Source organism: Etheostoma cragini, chromosome 5 (genome assembly GCF_013103735.1).
Source record: "Etheostoma cragini isolate CJK2018 chromosome 5, CSU_Ecrag_1.0, whole genome shotgun sequence".
NCBI lineage: Eukaryota > Metazoa > Chordata > Actinopteri > Perciformes > Percidae > Etheostoma > Etheostoma cragini.
The window spans coordinates 10,251,397-10,273,136 of NC_048411.1; the positions used below are offsets into that span (position 1 = coordinate 10,251,397).

Here is a 21,740-nt window from a genome sequence, read left to right on the forward strand (position 1 = left end):
AAAAAAAAAAAAAGGTACAGAATACTGGTAACTCAAAAATGTCTAATCTGCTTGATATTCAATCAAAAATCTAATCGGGACCACAGGAATCAGAAACAATTCAGGAAGTCAGTGGCAATACGTAGCCATATGATGTAGTTTATTGCTTTGACAAAAAACAAAAACCTTGATTTCCTGTCATGATGTAAACCTTTGTTTTGTCATTCTTATCAGCAATAAGTACTTGTACTGCAAACTTTTTCTAACTAACTGTTAAAACTCATCTTATTCAGTCAGGTGTGAGAAAGTGAGAAGATATGAGACTTACGGTCCTCTGTGGGTAGAACCTGGAGGGAATAGATCCACTCAATCATAGTGTTTCTATCAATCACATCCAGAGCATCCAGCACATCGAGACCAGACAGGGCAAAAAATATGATAGTTAACCTGGAAAGAAGGCAGATGGCAATCTTATTAATGTTTACTCATTTAATATTGATGGACAGAAGAATCTACATATACAAGCTATAAGAATGAATGCATAGTCACAGCTACAGTCATACAATCAGGGGCAATGTAAATTGTGGATTCCTGGGTGATAAAACACCCGCCTTTTACAAAAAAAAAAATAAAAAAAAAATAAAAAAGCCATGTTGACCTGACCTGCTGGTAAGCTTGTAACGTTACTGGAGATCTATTAATGTTCGCAAAAATAAATAACCTGTCCAATTTAAGAATCCATTTTGCTTGAAGTTCACTTTAAAATGAGCCTTATTTCTATGATAACATAACCTACTGTCGTTTTTGAATTAGTTGAACACGGTGTTGTACCCCACCTCATTTCGTTTTGCTACAGCCAATCTGCCATAACTTCTCTGACATTGTTATGTTAGCATGCCCGCTAAGCTAAGTAGCACTAGCCTTCATTCAAAGCGGTTGAGCAACAGCTAGCTTTAATGCTAGTCAAGTTCTTCAGCAAAACATGTGACATAAAGCAACATTTTTCATTCAAGGAAACGTACCTGGTTGTTTCCAGCGAGGCATATCTCTCAGGTAACACCTGAAGTGTTCTCTGGAAGAATCGTACATGTCTATCTCTTAAAAAGTCTATTTGGTCAAATTCTTCAAATTGGCTCTCGTCTTCCGCCATCTTTGCATCCGCACCTATAAGGAATCTTTTCCGGTATGTTTGTTTTTCAAAATAAAAGCTCACACTACAGGGACGTACTGAAAAAGAAGCTTGAACTCTTTTTTTTTTGTCTTACGATATAACTTTTGCTGTTCCAACTCCACCATTTTTAACAGGGCAAAAACTGACCACAAGAGATGAATTGTGAAGTTTACACAAGCTTTTATTTAAAATTATGGCTTTGTAAAAGTTAAAGTAAGTTATAACCAACAGCAGCAAAAAGTAGATTCATGGAAAGGCACAATCTGGTATTGGGGTCTCATTGCATACATATTAATTTAATATAATTTGTATAAAAACGAAAAATATTCTGAATGTATTTGTGTTAACTTCCTTTGTTGCTGGTCAAAGGCCTTGTCTCCAAGTGGGAACAGCTCTGCAACAAAATGACACAAGAGTTCAGTGATTCTGCAACACCTATTATATTATCATAGGAATAAGGCTTATTTTCACTTCAAGCAAAATCGATTCTTAAGTTCGACATATTATTTATCTGAAAACATTAATATATCTCCAGTAACGTTACAAGCTTACCATCAGCTGACCTTAAGTGTTAGCTATTCAACCAGGTTATTTTTTTTAAAGGTTGGGTTTTATCACCCAGTAATCTAATATGACTGTTCACTGCCAAAGCAGTCCTTAAAAACAGAGACCTGACCTAACAATTGTATAAAAGTTGGGGCAACCAGACCTGTGAAACATCTGTAGCAGAGGCCCTCCTCCTGAAGGTCCAATGTGTTTCATCCGCTCCCCCCAACCCTTAGTGGGGCGGGTAAGCCTGGAGGGGTCTCTGCTGACGTGACTATCCACCTGAATGAGGAACAAACGGACTTTAACTAAACATCCCTGTTCATGAAAGATATTCAAATTGTGTGATTCAAATGTTTCCCTTTGTGTTAAGGAGTTTAAAAGGTCTAACTTGTTCACCGTACGGCCCTTACCTTCTCCTTCAACTTAGCAGTGATTCTCCTCTGTCTTTCCTCTTCCTCTTTCTCCCTGAGCTGTTTCTCCTGAAGCTTTGCCTCCACCTTGTGAAGATCCTGCGGGAAGGTAGAGAAAAGCTTGGTATTTTACATAGTATAATGATTTCTCTTCTGACATCAGCCTTTGTATTTATTCCAACATTTGAAAAAAATGGTAAAAACCTCACATCCCTTTAATACATCACAACTTCACATACTGTAACAAAAACTGTGCTTTTAGCGAGAAAGCCCAGCCACTGAAGGTGGTAACACCAGGCAAAACTGACTGGTGTTTCTTGGTGTTTCAGGGATTCTCAGACTTCGTACCCTTTCAGTAAAGCGTTTGATGCCCTTGACTGCCTCCCTTCTCCTCTCGTCCATCTCCCTCTGTTCCTCCTCTCTCCTCCTCCTCCCCTGTTCCTCCTCCTCCTCCCTCTTCAGTCGTAGCTGCTCCTCAACAGTCAGCTTCACTTCCAGCTGCCGGCGCCGCTCTTCCTGATGAACAGACATCATTCTGATAAAGCTAAAAATTTTTTGAGGGCACCAAAGATGCACCTACATTTTTTACATCGATGTATGTATGTGTGTACTGTATATTGATTATCATGCTTAATGAATTCAGAAACACAGATGAGTTCATACCCATACAAAAGCACTGTCTTTGATTATAAATAACCACAACTACAGTGAAATTACTTTTCACCCCCACACAAAAGCACCTTTGCCCGTCTCCTCTTTTGTATCTCCTCAGACAGCCTCTGCTCCTCTTCTTGTTCCTCCTTCCTTCTTTTCTCTTCCTTCCACTCCTCCAGTCGCTGTGCTGCCTCCCTCCTCTCCTCCTCAGTCCTTCATCAGAAGAGGAAAGAATACACAAAACAGACACAGTATGTCACCAAAACATTTTATTTTAAAGGTAACCAGTCGAACACTTTGGGTGCTCATCAGATCTGGGAGGATCTCATGACTTGTGGGTGATTTTAACAGTTTTAACGTCTGCTCCACCTCTTCTTTCTGTTTTTTTTTATTCTATTCTGCTATACTTCTGACTCACCTATGTTGGTGGACTTGGTTCTTGGCCCCCTTCTCCTTAATTCTTGCTTCTTCCACCTCCTCCTGACTCTGTGTTCTGGTCTGGCGTTCCTGATGCTTGCCGGCTTTCCACCGCTGAATAGCCTGGGTATTGCATGAAGAAAAGTAGCGAGAATGAAAACTAGATACTCCAAAATATTAAGAGTACCACAGCTATCGAACAGCTTACTTTGGGCTCCTGGCCATGGCATCTTTATACAGAATAAAGACAGGTCTAACTGAAGTTATTGGAATACAAGTGTAAGCAATATATATATATATATATATATATAAGCAATATAGGCACACTATTGGAAACCCATTACTTAATAGTAAAGGTTGAACTATATTGTTCATACAACCTGGTGAAGTGAACAAGGTAAATTGTAAATATAAAAAAATATATATATAATAATAATAATAATATTATAATTGACCAAAATCTGTTTAGTGTTTTTTGTACTTTTTTTATTTTGACAACTAAAAATGTTAAAATCTAAAAATGGCCCAATCTGGATTAAATTCACTTAGCGTTTTGAGGAATTTTTCTTTTCCTGTATCTTCATCTTAACATGCCAGTTCTTGTGATGCTGTTGTGACGGTTGTGTTTACCAAATGAGGTTTTCTCTTCTTTTGACCTCCTACATGTTTTGTCTCTACCTCTTTCTTTCTGTCCTGTAGGTAGATCAGCTCCTGATGCCAGTCCTCATGTTGCTCTATCTCTTCCAATGTTTTACTAGGCAGGTACAGTTTGACCTCTTTGCTGTAGGCTGGTTGTCCCCTGTGCTTTGTCCAAACCTGTAAATCAAACAGATGAGAGTAAGACGGACAGGGATCTTACGGCGTTTTACCTTTGGTCTGGCGTCTGCTAAAGTTGGCTGAAGCAAAATGTTGAATACCACTCGAAAGGAGTGGTGTTCAGTGAGTGAGAACAAGATTCTTTCATTACAACACAAATTATCAAGACAGAATAACACTAATGTCTTACTCTAAGGAAGGCTTGGTGGTCATATTGGTCCCAGCCACCACAAGGGCCTCCTGTCTTCAGCAGGAAAGCCTCCAGTGCCCTGACCTCCGCAGGGAGGTCTCTGTCTAGTGGTTTGGTCTAATGAAAAAAATATTTATCAAATCATATACTGCGTGGGTCATAATCATTCAATACCCAAACACAAACTCTCGGTCTTCTTTCATTGTACAAAAGATGGACAGAGATGAACAGAGAAAGGAAGAAGGTGAGGATAGGCAGACCTTAACAGTGGGAGCTGGGGGTAGTTTGGGCTCAGATTTTACAGCAAGGCTCAAGTTTTCAATCTTTTTCTCATACGCAACGATCTCCTGTCTGCATGTCCTCTCCTCCTTCAAAAGCTCCTCAAAGCTGAGAGGAACAAAGAAACACAGAGGTTGACTTTTGCAGGAAAGACATGCAGGAAACCGTCGCAATTGGGATTCAAACCCTGGACCTCTGCATCGAGGCATAAACCTCTGTGTAAATGTGCGCCTACTGTACCACTATCCAACCTGGCCACACCAACATATTTTTCTTACACTCCTATGCATTCCCAGTGTGGTGCAAACACTGATCAGCAGCTGTCACTCACCTGTAGTACAGGAAGTTAAGGTGACATTTGTTAAAAGGTTATGGTGCACTACATTTTACAATGGTTTCAATTTGTCTGCTTATTGAGTCAAAATTGGTCTAACGCTGTTAAATGTATCCTGTTACCATGAACGCTGGTCTCCCTTTAGGGTGTTAATTGAGATTTCCACCTCTGACATTATTTTCTTCAGTCTTTCGATCACTGAAAGTAGAAATGGAGAAACATGATTAACAATCAGATTTGCATTGTACATGACTATGACACTACAGTCCTTATTCTTTTACTAAGCAGTAAACTACTTTACAAAAGTATATTTTATATTGATGTAGCGTAATGGCACAAACGTTGATAGAAATGATGACAACAATGTTGACAACTAAGTACTGAATGTCTTACAAGACAGCTAAATAAGTGATACAATAAAAATGCCAAAATTGTTTTTAAGGTACCATAAACAAACATTACTAGGTACAAAACTTACACTCAGGAGTTGGCTTCACATCTATCAGCTGTCTCTGAAATTTCCTCACACCATTATGAATCTTCACTAGCTGCTTTTGAAGATTTGTCTCTAAAGAAAAAAATGCAAAGAACATTACAAATAGCAGTTTTGGTTAAAGTGGCCGTGTTGATGGTGGATCCTTTAACAATGATTTACTGCTATGACTTCACTTCCAGGTAGTAGGCAGAGAAAAGGAACTGGATATAAATCTATTATGTAATACCCCACGGTAACAATGCTGTCTCAGAGGGCCTGTCAGCCTGCACATTAAAACATCTGGGACATGTTAGGACGGTGGATTCAAAGAAAGACCCACTCTCAGCATTTCTTTCTTCCTCCAGCATTTTCTCGTACTCTTCCACTTCTCCAGGCACATCTGTCCAGCCATTCTTTCTGCACTGAGCAATCAGCTTCCTCTCTTTCTCCAACTTTTCAATCCTGTAAGGAAAGCAGTATTTTACATCATTGTCCTGTGAAGACACAACGGATATTAAGGTTTAAACTCTCGTCAAAGTTATGTGTTGGTGGTTAAGTGATTGGTTACATGAACGCAGCGTGAATACAGAATGTGCCTTTCTTTTCTTATTATTACATTACACTTTAAAGTAAAAGTAGAAAATGGGCTTACAGTGGTGACTCAGCAGCACCAAATGAGTTCTTGCTATTGTCAAGCTTTTACAAGAGTATTACCTCACTCCTCATTCAAAAGATGTGTGTAAAGTAATTAGGGCAAAAATTACAATCACATATAAAACACAGACTGGACAAAACAAAACAAACACCATTCAATGCATTAGTTACAAATTTTCAAAAATTATGCTAATACATAATGTACATATTGTTTGTTGAAACTGTGTCAGAGGTGTACTTTATTTTGAGGCAGTAGTTTGTGGTAATGTTGGATTTCATTTATTGTAATTTGTAGGACATTCCTGTCATTTTATTACCCACTGTATCTCCGCAGTGAAAGTTAAGGCTTTAAAGATTTAAATTAAATGTGAAATGATACTGAGTAGCTTCACTAACTGCCTCTCAGTCCAAAAAGGAGAAGGTATGTTAAGAAGTAGGTAAACACAACAAAAAGAGCAAGTAACAATAAGTAGGCTGAGAATAGGACACATCAACCTTTTTAGCAAACATCACATTATAGGGAAGAATCAAACTGTTTTTGTCATCATTGCAAGGTACCAGAAACTGTACACATGTGCTTGTTGCAGTTGCAGGAAATATGTATCAGAAAGATAGGGAAGGAATTAAACGAGTTGGCATTACAGGTGTGTTGAAAGATGCTTGGTCAGCTTCCTAATGAGAACAAGTCTGATTATGAGGAGAATCTGCCTTACTGGACACTGTAGGAGTTAACCAACTCCAGAAGATTGCAGTGTTGCAACATTAATGGATGCAAGCTACCGTTAAAATCCAAAGAAGAAACAGAAGAAGAACACTTCCAGGTATGAAATAGTTTCTTTTGTTTTATATCTATGACACTTACTGCCTGCTGTATTTCTCGGCTTCCCTGAGGAACTGAGCAGCTTTCTGCCTGGCTAGCTTCTGATCGGCGCTGTCACTGCTGGAGTCTCTCTCTCCCTGCTCAAATGCATTTAGGAAAGGAAAACACAACAGCTGATCATATTGCAATATACAACAACAAGTGCATTTATAAATTGTATCCATTTTTGGATGGAGCTTCCTCTACGTTATCGATGTCGATAATGTAATACTGGTGCCTCGCCAATAACCACCGCACCATGTTAACCAAACCAACAAAACTAGTTGTTTTCGAACAGCTAGCTAGTTAGCTAGCTAGTTAGCTAGTAGGGGCGACATATCTCTTATAAAACAGCAGACAAACCATATCAAACAAACACTGTAATATGATTACACTAATTAATGGCGAGTGTGCCTTGAATTTCAGTAACGTTATATCAGTAACCTTAGCTAACGTGTGCAACATCGGCTAGTATTGGTTAACGACCGCTAGCTCGTCAACATTACGCCATATGTCCGCTTTCGCAGAAAATGTTAAACATTTGAAATAAATAAAAAGCTAACTGATACATGTCAATTTTACAACACATGCAGTATATAACTGTGATAGTTACCAGACACTGTTTATCAACGCCTGGCGGGGTTGCTAGGGAGGCCATGTTTAAGTGAATTTTGTAAACAAAATAAACTTTATTTAAAAAGCGTTGTTTGCCAGTACTCCCAGCAGAGGACGCTGCGTATCACTAATCGATTGTAACGATGAAAGACTGGACTAGACCAGGGACTAGACCTGTCTATGGACTAGATTGGAACATATTAGCTGGCTCCGATTGTATGTACTATATCAGGCTACATGATGAAACCTTATGTAACCACCCAGGAGACTTTAACCAGGGGCGATTCAAGGACGAAACCTTTAGGGGGGCTCAGCCACTAATGAGAATGTGACACCATGCATTGCAACAGTGTTACCCCCCCCCTGCTAATCTCTGAGCTAGCTACCGAACAACAACGTCAGCTAACGTTTTTTGACAGTATTGACACTATGATGGAACTAAACCTGATACACACTTTATACATCACAGTAATAACGAGCAGTTTGTCACAATGTTCTAACATAAAGCAATTTTAGTTGCTTACGTTTAATTTGGGGGCTCATTTTTGCCATGAAATTATCAACTTCGTCTCTGGGGACTACCAACATTAAACTTCACAACCGCACTCCTGCTCTCCCTCTGACAGATAAGATGGACTCAGACAAACGAGGGAGTGTGCCACAACCACCGCCGATTGGGGTTGAGAGCGCCTCTTTTAGGCATGATTTAAATCATGAAAATCAAACGTATAATTTTCTACATTCTGGTGAATTTTTCTGCATCAATTTATGGTGCAATTATGATAGGTTTTTTGGGGAAGGCTGCAATGGCCATTTTGATTATCAAATTACACCTAAAATAACCAGGATAAATTGTAAGAGCTTTCATTTCTCTCACCCCCAACCGGTCAAGGCAGATGACCGCCCACCCTGAGCCATGGTTCTGCTCGAGGTTTCTGCCTCTTAAAGGAAGTGTTTCCATGCTTCTGTCGCCAAGTGCTTGGTCTTGGCGGGAACTGTTGGGTCGCTGTTCATAACATCACAGAGTACGGTCTAGACCTGCTCTTTATGGAAAGGGCAATGAGATAACTGTTGTTGTGATTTAGCACTATATAAATAAAATTGAATTGAATGAAATCAGCATGTAATAAAGTTTAGGCTATTTTCTGTGGAACAGTTTCTGAGGTACAGACACATTTGAATGTACCCGGCTACAACTAGATGGCTAGAGTTAAAGTTACCTACGCATCTCACTATCTCAAATGACTCCCCATGTCTTCTACCGAGGCCCTGGTTTATTTCTGTAACAGCCTTTTAATAATGGCCAACAGCTATACTTATTGTGAGAGCTGGCTGAGTGACAGTCATAGAGAAAGGAGGAGAGAGAAAGAGAGATGGAAAGGGAGTATAAATAGAAACCTGAATCCATTATTAAGTGCAGACATTGGGGGATCTCTCATGGGTGCAGAGGCAGAGTTGTCATCGCAACATAAATAGCAACCGCTCTTCTTAATGAAGAGTTACAGTTTCCTGTCTTCATCCTCAGCCAAGGGATTCACTTAGTTTGATAAGAGAAGTAGAGTTACTGTCAACTGGTTGGCACAAAAAAATAAAACAAAACATGCTGGTATAAAGCGGAGGATTTCAAAACAGGGTATATTTGGGTACAAAAGTGTAAATGTCAAAAAGTGGGGAAGTTTAGGTCAGCTTTAAAAAATATTACTACTCTTTCTTTTGTTGCACTTTGTGAGGGTAAAACATTTTAACTTCTGTTTGTTTTTTTCTAATTAATAAGACCTTGTGAGAAAGAGTGAAACACATTAGTTTGACAATAAAATATCCAAACTCAAGGTCTACCTACTAGTTTTTCCAGACCTTTCAACTGGACTCTCACAGTCTTTCTTACTGTAGTTTCAGTTGTCATGGAGATAGCCCAGTTGGCACATTGCCTGAGGTGGTTGTAAGACACAAGCACTCAGCTATTTCATTCACATAAAAGTAGTAATACCACAGTGTAGAAAATAAAAGTTCTGTATCAAAACTTTTACTCAAGTAAAAGCAGATTAGTATTCACATCAAAACGTACTTACTTAAAGTACCCGTAAAAATACTCAATATACAGAAGGGCCAAATTCATAATAATATATATTTTATTATTGGATTATAATTATTGATTCATCAATGTGTAAGCATAATTAATGTCGTTCTAACTACTTTATATACTGTTTGATAGCTTAATCTATTTATTTAGGCCATGTAATGACAACTATCTTCTGAGAAGATCTCTATATTCAGTATAAAGGTCTGGAAAGAACTAGTGAGTGGACCTCACTTGTCAAACCACTTTCTCTCAAAGTGTTTCCTCACTAAAGGCAACAGAAAGGGAATGTGAGAAAGATAGAAAGACGTGACCTTTGACCTCTTCTAAGGCACTGATAGGCTGTTTAGAACTGTTATGAAACATTATCTCTGTAAACTGAGAGGTCAGTTTTGCATTCATGGACGGTGGAACTCTGAGCTTCCCTTCTGCCACTTCTTTGAATTAGATATGCTTATTTATAACATCCAGCACTGTTTGTGTGTGTGTGTGTGTGTGTGTGTGTGTGTGCGTGTTCCACTGGGAGAACCATAGTTGCGTCAGTACTCTTACACCACAGGTAAGTATGTTTACGTGTGTTAACACTCTGTCCTGCTGGCGGTGTTTGCAGTCAACATCCCTGCTTTAGTTAGGGTTAACTATGTGAACAAACATCCATAAACAACATGCGCAGACAAAAATGCATACCGGTATGAACACACACACACACACACACACACACACACGCACACACGCACACACACAATTTGGTTTTAACACCTGACTAGTGCTGTAATTTTATATAGTGTTAAAAGGAAACATGATCTGACTATGTCCTGCACATGTTTGACTCAGACAGACAACTAATGCGCGCTTGTGTGTGTGTGTGTGTGTGTGTGTGTGTGTGTGTGTGTGTGTACATATCAGTATGTGTGTGTGGTAAGAAGCTTGGGAGAGCAGGTGGAAAGCAATAAGTCTAATTGCTCTGCCTGCTGTGCTTCAGACCCTCTCTCTCTGTGAGGTCAGCACATCACCACAACATTTCTTCAAATGCTCCTTTTGACCTGAGTGAACCTGTCTCCTGTAACTCACTTCCAGCTAATTTAATGTGTGTACATGCACATTTGAGTGCCTTAAATGCCAATTCATGAATTACCTGTGTGTCTGGCAATTTTCAATGAAATGTATCCTTAACAACCAGTATTTGATCAAGCTTTTTACTATATTACCTTTCAAAGAATGATTTGGACTGTAGAGCACAGGTGCCCAACTTGAGGGTCAGTACACCTTTGAAGGGTCTAGAGAGAAATCTCAGGGGACATGAGACAATTTACAGAATCAAGAAGACATTTTCCCAAAGACTTTTCACTTACATATACATTATATAATTATATATTTACTACATACAGTATATACTATACGTATATATACACATATGTAAATCTCAAAATCACTCTCACAACTCTGCATTATATACAGTGTGTTACAAAGGGGGTCTAAACTTTGTGCCATTTTAAGAGATTAAAATGATTTATTTTGCAACTATTTAAGTTGGCTTTTTATGTACTCATGTTTAAAAATGTTTACTTTGTAGGACCTGCATGTTGGATAAATATAAATAACCATAGGTTCAAAGGTGTAAGCAGCATCTTTTCAATTAATCACAAAAAGCACAGTAGCTTAACAGTTTGGGATTTTTTTCAATGAGGATGCTTGTTTAATTGAACTGGTGATATATTTATGCCTTCAGCTATTTTTTTTTACTCACTGAAACTTACTGTATTTCTTAATAACTTTATCCACAATACAGGTTATTGATATACACATGAAAAGACAGAGCTACAGTATGTCTGTGTCTCCAGAAAGTTAAACCTAAATTACAGGTTAAACAACTGAGTGCCTGTCACACATCCAGTTGCATGGTGTGCAATATATTGCAATATATTTATGCATACTATATTTTATTTATATTTTCAGTGAGTGTATTCAGTAAGTGTATGTTCATGAAAGGTGGACGTACTCTGAGTCGGTCCTTTGTTAGATTGCCAAATCCATGTTAGCTTTTTGCATGTCATTGGACCTCTTAAGTAATACTGTGATGTTACTCCTTATAGCCGATATCTAATTTCATGAGACCAAGATAAGAATAAAGCTGTTGCAATTGGGTCACCCCTCCTGTCAGAGATGTGTGTCTGCTCTGGCCCACAATAGGAATAAAAAAAAGCATAATAAATATATATATGTATATATATATATATATATATATATATATATGTGTATGTATGTATAACATTTAGACATGGAGAGAGGAAAAATAACAGCTCCTCCATTTTTCACAGCCGTTTTTTTAACAGTGCTCTATAAATAAGGTTTTCGCCAGCAGTTTTGCCGGATATGGCGTCACACTGACGAGATATAGGCATTATACACTGTGATACAATAGTTGATTAATTAATCGTACAATCATTCATAACTTTGCATAGCTTCATTTAAATCTGGTAATGTTTAAATGTTTAAGAAGCGCTTATGCCATTATTTTGTCTAACCCGGCCACGGTATAACCACTCTGCTCTGGCATATTTACTGTTTTCCTATAGGGATAGCAGTGCCGCCCAACGGCATTGCGCACTTCTCGGAATTGCCGCCAAGCGCGGCGCTTTCAACTTTGTTGCCGCTGACCTTTCAAGGCGCGACCAATGACTGAGCCAAAAAGCAATGATGACGTCCCTGCACTGCTCTTACTTCTCTGCCCTAAACGCCACTCAAGGCCTCTGCACGCATTTCATAACATTTCATAACATAAAAAAATACTAGCTCCAAGTGAGACCTACAGTTACGTTAGCGGTAAGGTAACGTTAGCTGCTTTTACAGAACGTGGGTTATGCATATATTTCACCCCTAAACACAGTAAGGGCAGACAGCAAGACACCATGCCTGCAAACTGCCAGCTCCAGTCCTTCCTATTCCACCTTACTCCTAGATCTGTAGGAAGTCTCTCAGGCTGCAAACCACTCCCCACCACAAATGGCCCTCCCAGTGGCCTACATTGCAGAAAATCATAAGCGCCAAACAATCTTGTCAATAGTCATTGAAGAGAACAATTATAAATAACTTTTTGAGGGCAAGAAACAAATTAGCATTAGTGGCTTTTTTTTAATAGAAATTAAGTATACAGGTAGATATCACAATACAAGACAATATTGACAGACTATGACTTATTATGTCATTGACTTTAAATATTCAGAGAGAAGTACAATTACATGTTTGGTTTTGGTGTGTACTTGGTCCACAAATCTGATCATATCTTCATCATTAGCAATGAAGACACCATCAAAGATCGGCTGCTCCTCTGTTCTAAAAAAACAACAACATTGTTAACATTTTAGTATATAGTGTAGTAAAAGGTTGTACATTACATAAATGTCAATTTTACCGCTCATTGATACACATGTGCTAATGAGTAAACACCTTGCTGTACTCTTGAAATGATAAAGCTTGCGGTTTGTGTCAACCGAGACGGCTAACATTGCAAGAGTGCAGGCAGGACAGCTAAATTGCTCCTCCTTGCAAATGGCATCAACTTCACATTGAACAGCAGCCCATTCAAAAAAGCTTTCCTGAAAGCTGTCAGATGAGAGCTTTCCACTCTATTAAAACAAACAACGGCTCAAAACGATAAGATAAAGAACTTCTTATATCAAAACATAAAAAATGTAGGATGCTGCAGAATAAAGAAAGAAATACTGACAGGGCCAAAGCTAAGAGTCCGCTTCTCAAGCATTTATAGAAATGCCTGACAGGACATTTTGGGTGATGCCATCTTCATGCTCTCAAAAGTAAAAAAGTAAAAAGTGTTCCTCATAAATTGTTGCAAAATTGAGGGTGGCGGGCCAGTAGCCACTTTGTATCAGGTCATCCACTTCTTCAGTCCAGCCTGGCATCCCTCGCTGCTTAGCTCTGGCATGTTGAGATCATACCGACCTACGATGTAACATTTACCTCCACTGTAATGTTATGACTGCCAAGGTTAGAATTAATTGTTGTATGCGTCATATACATCTCAGTGACTTAGTAAAGCCCGCTGACTTGGCGCTGATGTGCACATTTCTTTAAGATATTACATTATTGTGGCTGTTGAATGTGAATCTTTTTTTAAACTGGAACAAAGGAAATTTTTCACATAATTACCATTAATTGTGACCAAAGCAACTGACTTTCCTTGGAAAACCCTCAATGCCTCTGAAGGACAGCGACAGATTTGAACAGGCATCTCAATAGGCAAAAGCTGCACAAAAAACATTACACAAATGGGTTTGGATTATTCATCATTAGCGACAATTTGACATACAGTACACAAACTCACACAAAAAAGTCCATAAGTTATCACAGTTTGTGACAGCATTATCCACAACGCAACTGGTTGGAGGCTATGGCTAAAAGAATCCAGCACACAAGGCATCCCGGTCGTAAAGGGTGTAGTTTTTGTTGTGCCGGCTAATGTCGCATTTAGCACAGATGAATGGACATGGTAAGCTGTCTCTGCATCTGACAGTTGCACAGTTGATCATACATTGACTGCAGATTTTTGTTGCCATGTTTCCCCGTGCCAGCATGTTATTTACAAGGTAGGGTCTCTTTGCCCTCCATCTATCAAAAAAGAGAGCGTTACGAGTGCTCCAATCCAAAGAAGCCAGAGGAGCTCCCTGGTCAACTGCAGCTTTGTGTATCTCATTGTCAGAGACACTCAAGGATTACTGAAGATCTTGCACAAGACATTCTGTTTCAATTGTAAAAGTACACAAGAATTAAAAAAATTCACAAAAGTTCCACAATGGTTTTGCTCACCGTTTCATCATTTGCATAAAAAACATCCATACAAAAGGAAAACTATCAATTAAGGGACAATCATACTATCATAAAACTTTTCTGGAGACTTTTTTATTCTAACAGTTCATGTTGAATTTTATATAATGAATTACATACCAGCAGAGATGGTCTTTGAAGCAGTCTCTGGAGCAAAGTCCACCTCAGAGTTAGGGCCATAATCAGCAGTGTTGCAGGGATGATTAGGCGTGTAATCATCACCAGCTGTTCCACAAAAACCTCACATCAACATTGAAAACATTAAAAATGTCATACTTGCACCATGGCCAGTGCCTAGGCTGGTTCAAAACTGTTTATTTTGTTGCAAAATCCAATTACTGTTTGTAATCTGCCTATCCAGCAATATGTAGACAATAGCAGCAAATAAAAATGCTCGTTTTAGTAGCAAATTCAACAATAACAACTTATTAATAAACCATTTTAAACAAAGCCTTACCAAAGGTTGACATTCTGTAAGAGATAACACTGCCCATCAATAAGAAGCCTTCTAAACAATATTGTTCCAGTCGGCACAATGAAGCTAACTTTTATTAGTTTATTTTATAGGTTGTACTGTATTACTATGTAAAAGTAACCTTAATGTAGGCTATCTATTTCAGTTAAAACCCAAGGCCCAAACATTTGAGCTGAATGTATCTCTTGATATTCGGTTTTTAATGCCTAAACACTCTTGAAAATATCATGAATGAAAAAAACAATACTGGCCTTTTTCTGATTCCTGTGTGACCTTGGCCTTGCAAAGAGTACATTCCCATCAATGTCTCTCTTTCTCTGACTGACTGTTGACGTGGATATCCAAGCTCGTAGTGCTGCATTCTCTTTCTGCAGCTCAGCAAGCAGGTTATCAGCATTTTGGTCATTTTGATCAATACGTTTTTGATCAAGTAGGTAATCGTTCAGACTTGAAAGAAAGGTTTGAAGAACAACTTATTGAACTACATGTAAGTAGATTGATGTGGTGATAATTGTATCTATTTATTTTACTTACCAAGTTGGAATTGCGTACAGATGCATTTAGTGGAGAAGCAAGAGCATCACAGGGATGTCATCAGTAAGAAGTCAAAGTTGAAAGCGCTGCTTGAAATTTGGGTTTTGTCGTTTCTGCAAATGAGAATAAAGTATGTAAGAATTATTTCCCCTGTGATATTAAAATGAGGCATTAATTGCTAACAACGGCTCATGGTTTTACTGAACAAGAAAAGTACACAGCAGCATTGAGTTACATCAGCTCTATTCATTTATTCAACTTACTGTAGAAAATTGAGGAATAGCACCACACACAATAGTAAAGTCAAAATAGTTATTAAAGGCTTACTAGTCCAAGTGAAGTCCAAGTAAAGCTATATTTAATTTTAGGCTGTTAAAGCCCTATTTTTTATATTTTTCAGGCTACTCTAGAAAGGAAACCTCCTGTTAAGCCAACTTCATTCCAACTCTGGGTGGACAACACACATCCAGTGTGTCACTGTGGTAATATTGGACAATTCTGATGTAGGATTTTAAAATTAAAGGCTTAAATGTCCAAGTAAAGCTATATTTGAAATCTTTTCAGGCACTAAGAGCCATGTTTTTGCTCTTATCCAGGTTACTCAAAAAAGGAATCCCCCTGTTAAGCCTGCTTCATTCCAAATCTGAACTGAATCTGACAACACATGTCCGGTGTGTCACTTAGATAACGATTCTGATGTAGGATTTTAAAATTAAAGGCTTGAATGTCCAAGGAAAGCTATATTTGATTTTTGTCTGTCTGTTGAACCCACATTTTACTCTATTTCAGGCTAATCTAAAATGGAATCCTCCCGTTAAACCCGCTTCATTCCATCTCTGGGTGAGACAACACATATTCAGTGTTTCACTCAGGTAATATCGGACTATTCTGATCTAGTATTTTAAAATTAAATGCTAAAATGTCTAAGTAGAGCTATATTTGAAATCTTTTTTTGGGCTGTTAAAGCCACATTTAACTCTATTTCAGGCTACTCTAAAACAGAATCCTCCTGTTAAGCAAGTTTCATTCCAAGTCTGCGTGTGACATCAAATATCCAGTTTGTCTCAAAGGTAATTTCGAAGCATTCTGATGTAGGTTTTAAAAAATTAAGGCTTGAACGTCTAAAGGTATACTTGAAATCTTTTACAGGCTGTTAAAGCCATATTTTATTCTTTTTCAGGCTACTGTAAAATGGAATCCTCCTGTTAAGCCAGCTTAATTCAAAGTCTGGGTTAGACATCAAATATCCAGTGTGGATCTCATGTATTATTGGATTATTGTGATGTAGGATTTTAAAATTGAAGCCTTAAAAGTAAAGCTAAATTGAAAGTTTTTCTGGCTGTTCAAGCCATATTTAACTCTATTTCAGGCTACTCTAAAACGGAATCCTCCTGTTGAACCACTCCCATTCCAAGTCTCCGTGAGAAAAAACATATCCAGTGTATCACTCAGAGTAACATTGGACAATTGTGGTTTAGGATTTTAAAATTAAAGTTTTAAAAGTAAAGCTATATTGAAATTTGTACTGGCTGTTAAAGCCATATTTGACTCTTTTTCAGGCTATGGTAAAACGGAATTCACTTGTTAAGCCAGCTTCATTCCAAGTCTGCGTCAGAAAACACATATCCATTTTATCTCACAGGTAATATCGTAGAAATCGGATGTAGGATTTTAAAATTAAAGGCTTAAATGTCCATGTAGAGCTATATTTTAAATCTTTTTCAGGCTTTTAAAGCAATATTTTACTCTATTTCAGACTACTCTTAAATGGAATCTCTCTGGTGAGTCAGGTTCATTCCAAGTCTGTGTGAGACATCCCATATCCATTGTGTCACCCAGGTTAAATTGGACAATTATGATGAAGGATTTTAAAAATAAAGGCTAAAATGTCCAAGTAAATCTTTATTTGAAATCTTTTTCAGGCTGTTAAAATAATATAATACTCTGTTTCAGGCTACTGTAAAACAGAATTATCCTGTTGAGCCAGCTTCATTCCAAGTCTGCGTGAGACATCACATATCCAATGTGTCTCTCAGGTAATATCAGAGCATTGTAACGTAGGATGTTAAAATTACATGCTTAAAAGTAAAGATACATTGACATTTTTTCCAGGTTACTGTAAAACCATTATATATTATATATATATTTTCTTATAGCCTTCTTCTGCTTAGCGAGCATCAACTATTTTCAGTTTCAGTTTTCTAGACAACCGCTTAGAAGAATCCATGGTGCTGGGGGCGAGGTCAGATGAGTCGGGCATTTAAAATCTTAAGAGTGACATCACCTAGTCTTTCCAGACGATGATTGAGAACAGTCCATGACGCTGTTAGTGCTCAGCTTTCCAAAGGGGACTATAAGCTATAAACTGTGCAGGGTGCCCAAACTTTTGCAGACGCCATTTTTTTGTTTTCTGTTATTTTGAAAGTGTAAATGATGGAAATAAAATCAAAGTTTTTGTGACATATTTTACAAATGTCTAATCTGTCATTGGATGCCTTTTGGAGATTTTTCCATCTTTTCTTGGCTTCTTTATGCACATTAATACAAATCTATACCTGGGGTCCCCAAACTTTCGAACCCCACTGTATTGTGCTTTAAAGGGGAACTCCAACTATTTCACACATGAAAGTCAGTTTACAGGCCTTTGGATGTACAGTGGCTTGAGAAAGTTTACACCCCCATGCCAAAGTTGATTAAAAAGAAGAATAAAAAAAAGAAGTTAAGGACACCAATTTTCTTCGTGAATGAATAATGTATTGTAAATCTTCTTCCTTAAAATACAGTGGGCATAAGTATACACACCCCTATGTTAAATTCCCATAGAGGCAGGCACATTTTTACTTTTAAAGGCCAGTTATTTCATGGATCCAGGACACTATGCATCCTGAAAAAAAGTTCCCTTGGCCTTTGGAAATAAAATAAATCCTGCATAGCTTTACTTTTGAGCCCTTAACTTTAAAATCCTAAATCAGAATGGTCCGATATTACCTGTGATACACACTGGATTGGTGATGTCTCACGGAGACTTGGAATGAAGCTGCCTTACCAGGAGGATTCCGTTTTACAGTAGACTTAAAAAGAATAAAATGTGGCTTTAACAGCCAGAACAAATTTCAATATAGCTTTACTTTTACGTCTTTATTTTCAAAATCCTATATCAAAATGGTCCGATATTACCTGAGTGACACAATGGATAGGTGTTGTCTCACGCAGACTTGGAATGAAGCTGGCATAACAGGAGGATTCCGTTCAAAATAGAACATTCAGGCCGGAATGGGCAAAGGTACGTTTGGAGAAGAAAGGGCACAGATTTTAATGAAAGAACCTCTGTCCAACTGTCAAGCATGGGGGTGAATCAATCATGCCTTGAGGTTATATGGCAGCCAGTGGCACAGGGAACATTTTACGAGTAGAAGGAAAAATTGATTCAATAAAATTTCAGCAAATTTTGGATGCTAACTTGATGCCATCTGGGAAAAAGCTGAGGTTAAAGGGACGATGACCTCTACAAATGGATAATGATCCTAAACACACCTCAAAATGCACGGTGGATTACATCAATATGCGTAAACTGTTCTATGGATAGACCTTAAAAGTGCAGTGCGTGACAGACAGCCAAGAAATCTCAAAGAACTGGAGGTTTCTAAGAAAAAATGGGCAAAGATACCTCAAACAAAAATTGAAAGACTCTTGGCTGGCTACAAGAAGCGTTTCTAAGCTGTGATATTTGCAGTGATCGAGCCACTATCAAAAAAGAACAATCTAGACACATCACTAATGAGCAATCATAGGCCAATATCAAACCTTTTGTTTTTGAGTAAAATCATTGAAAAAGCTGTCAACAACTCAATTATTTCTTGGGACTGAACAACAGTTTTGACAACCTTTCAGTTGGGTTTCCGACCACACCACAGCACTGAGACGGCTCTTGTCAAAGTCTACATCCCCCTTGACACAGATAGTGGTAAAATTTCAGTCTTAGTATTATTTGATCTTAGTGCTGCATTTGACACGGTCGACCATGACATATTACTAGACCGATTGAAAAACTGGGTTAGACTTTCTGGCTCAGTACTCAACTGGTTTGAATCCTACTTACAGAATAGGGATTACTTTGTGTCAATAGTTAATTGTACATCTGAACGTACAAACAAAGATGACGTGCGGACATCCCCAAGACTCCATTCTGGGGCCTCTTCTGTTTAACATCTACATGCTTCCACTGGCTCAGATTATGGAAAACAACAAAATAAGTTACCATAGTTATGCAGACGACACACAAATTTACATAACCTTATCGCCAGGGGACTATAGTCCAATACAAAAACTGACTAAGTCCATCGAACAAATTCATTGCTGGATGTGCCAGAGCTTTCTGAAATTAAATGAAGGAAAAACTGAGGTGGTTGTTTTTGGAGCAAAAGAGGAACGATTAAAAGTCTGTGCTCAGCTTCAAACAACAATGTTAAAAACAACAGACAAAGCCAGAAATCTTGGTGTAGTCATGGACTCTGACCTGAATTTTAACAGCCACGTTAAGACAATTACATAGTCAGCCTATTATCACCTTAAGAATATATCAAGGGTTACAGGAATTATATGTCAACAGGATGTGGAAAAATCTGTCCATGCTTTCATCTTCAGCAGACTTGAATACTTTAACAGTGTCTGTACAGGTCTCCCTAATAATAATATTTAAAAAAAAAATCAATCAGACAGCTGCAGCTGAGTCAGAACGCTGCTGCTCGAGTCCTCACTAAGACCAAGAGACTGGATCACATCACTCCAGTTCTGAAGTCTTTACACTGGCTTCCCGTGCCTCAAAGAATTGATTTCAAAGTACTTTTGCTAGTTTATAAATCACTCAATGGTTTAGGACCCAAATACTTTTCTGTTGTGCTACTACACTATGAACCACCCAGACCTCTCAGGTCATCTGGGACAGGTCTACTTTCTGTCCCCAGAGTCTGAACTAAACAGGGTGAAGCAGCGTTCAGTTTCTATGCTCCTCATATCTGGAATAAACTCCGATAAACCTGCAGATCCGCTGCTACTCTCAGTTCTTTTAAATCTAGGCTGAAGACCTTTTCTTTTTCATGTTGCCTTTCTTTAAATGACTGTTAATTTCTTTAATATTTAATTACTTATGTACTCATGCACTGTAACTTTTATTCTTGTGTTTTGTGTCTTACTGTTTTTATTTTTAACTGTTTATTCATGTGTTTTTATCGTTTTTAATTTTTTTAACTGGTTTTTAACTGATTTTGTGTAAAGCACTTTGAATTGCCCTGTTGCTGAAATGTGTTATACAAATAAAGCTGCCCTCCGTTGCCTTGCCAAAGGGGGAGGGGGGGTTCATGTTATTAACTCTATGATGTGACCAAACTTTTGCAGCCGCCATTTTTTTGTTTGTTATTTTAAAAGTGTAAATGATGGAAATAAAATCTAACTTTTTGTGACATATGACACAAATGTCTAATCTGTCATTTGATACCTTTTGGAGATTTTACCATCTTAATGCAGATTAATATAAATTTTTACCTGGGGTGCCCAAACTTTTGAACCTCACTGTATGTGTCCATCTGTGTTTGCAGGTAAAGATGCAGAGAAATGACAAAGAGCTACATTTAGAGACGAGAGATGTATGTTGGACACCAACAATTTGGAGCATCTGGTTAACCTCAGGACACTGGATCTGTCCCTGTCCGTTCCTGGCAGCTCAGAACCAGAGCACACACTGTTGCCGCTTTTTGTGTAAATTATCAACTACTTATGGTGGCAGGGCAGAAAAAGAGAGAAGGAGACTGTGTGTGTGTGTGTGTGTGTGTTTATTTTTACACATGCAAGTCATTTTGTGTGTGGGCACTTGAGGTATGACACACTTTTCAAACAGGCAAACTCAACAATATGGATGAAGATTAGATTAGAAAACCGAACCTTGTTCTAATAAAAAAAAGATACCTGCATCATGCATCCACACATTTGCAGTTTTGATCATGGCTGCCCTCTTATCTGCAACATTGTATACCTACCTACTCAAATCTGTTTGACTGGGGAAGGTACAGTATATTGAGATTAGACAAAAAAGGTAGCCTACCTTGTGGACTCTCAAAAGAGTGTGGGTGGGCTTGATGAGTCAGTGTGGCAGATGGTTTGCCATTGGCAGCAAATGTGGGCACAGCCAAACATTCAGACTTATGTTGTTGTATAGGCTGAATGCTAAATGAGGGAAATAAGAATTTTATCTTGGATATATACACAACAAAGGAAATAAATACAGACAGACAGACACGCACAACATGATGAGAAAAAACCAACTCAACATGCTTTCTGTTAGATCCATCCATCCATCCATCTTCGACCGCTTATCCGGTATCGGGTCGCGGGGGCAGCAGCTCCAGCAGGGGACC

At 38.3% G+C, this 21,740-nt stretch overlaps 2 protein-coding genes across 4 annotated transcripts in view; both read right to left on the bottom strand.

The window, feature by feature from the left end:
• Positions 1 to 1,174, bottom strand: part of pggt1b (protein geranylgeranyltransferase type I, beta subunit) — a 15,330-nt gene extending 14,156 nt beyond the window's left edge. Inside the window, exons 1-2 of the mRNA XM_034872145.1 lie at positions 1,002 to 1,174; positions 308 to 426 (exon numbers count right to left, since the gene is read on the bottom strand). Of these exons, the coding sequence (XP_034728036.1) occupies positions 308 to 426; positions 1,002 to 1,129 (247 nt within the window). The 5' untranslated portion in view covers positions 1,130 to 1,174. The remainder of the gene's footprint in view (positions 1 to 307; positions 427 to 1,001) is intronic.
• Positions 1,175 to 1,444: 270 nt separating this feature from the next.
• Positions 1,445 to 7,460, bottom strand: LOC117945294 (coiled-coil domain-containing protein 112-like). 3 transcript variants are annotated; one of them, XM_034872709.1, is made up of 14 exons: positions 7,401 to 7,460; positions 6,791 to 6,885; positions 5,615 to 5,736; positions 5,278 to 5,367; positions 4,922 to 4,997; positions 4,447 to 4,573; positions 4,187 to 4,303; positions 3,859 to 3,996; positions 3,182 to 3,303; positions 2,850 to 2,976; positions 2,458 to 2,625; positions 2,110 to 2,208; positions 1,860 to 1,978; positions 1,445 to 1,544 (listed from the first exon to the last, which is right to left on the bottom strand). In XM_034872709.1, exons 1-14 carry the CDS (start codon positions 7,443 to 7,445, stop codon positions 1,514 to 1,516), a joined length of 1,476 nt encoding a protein of 491 aa, XP_034728600.1. In that variant the 5' UTR covers positions 7,446 to 7,460; the 3' UTR covers positions 1,445 to 1,513. The 3 variants fall into 3 exon arrangements, with proteins under 3 accessions (XP_034728600.1, XP_034728599.1, XP_034728598.1); XM_034872708.1 differs by having other exon boundaries at positions 6,791 to 6,888; XM_034872707.1 differs by lacking the exon at positions 7,401 to 7,460 and having other exon boundaries at positions 6,791 to 7,336.
• Positions 7,461 to 21,740: the final 14,280 nt, after the last annotated feature.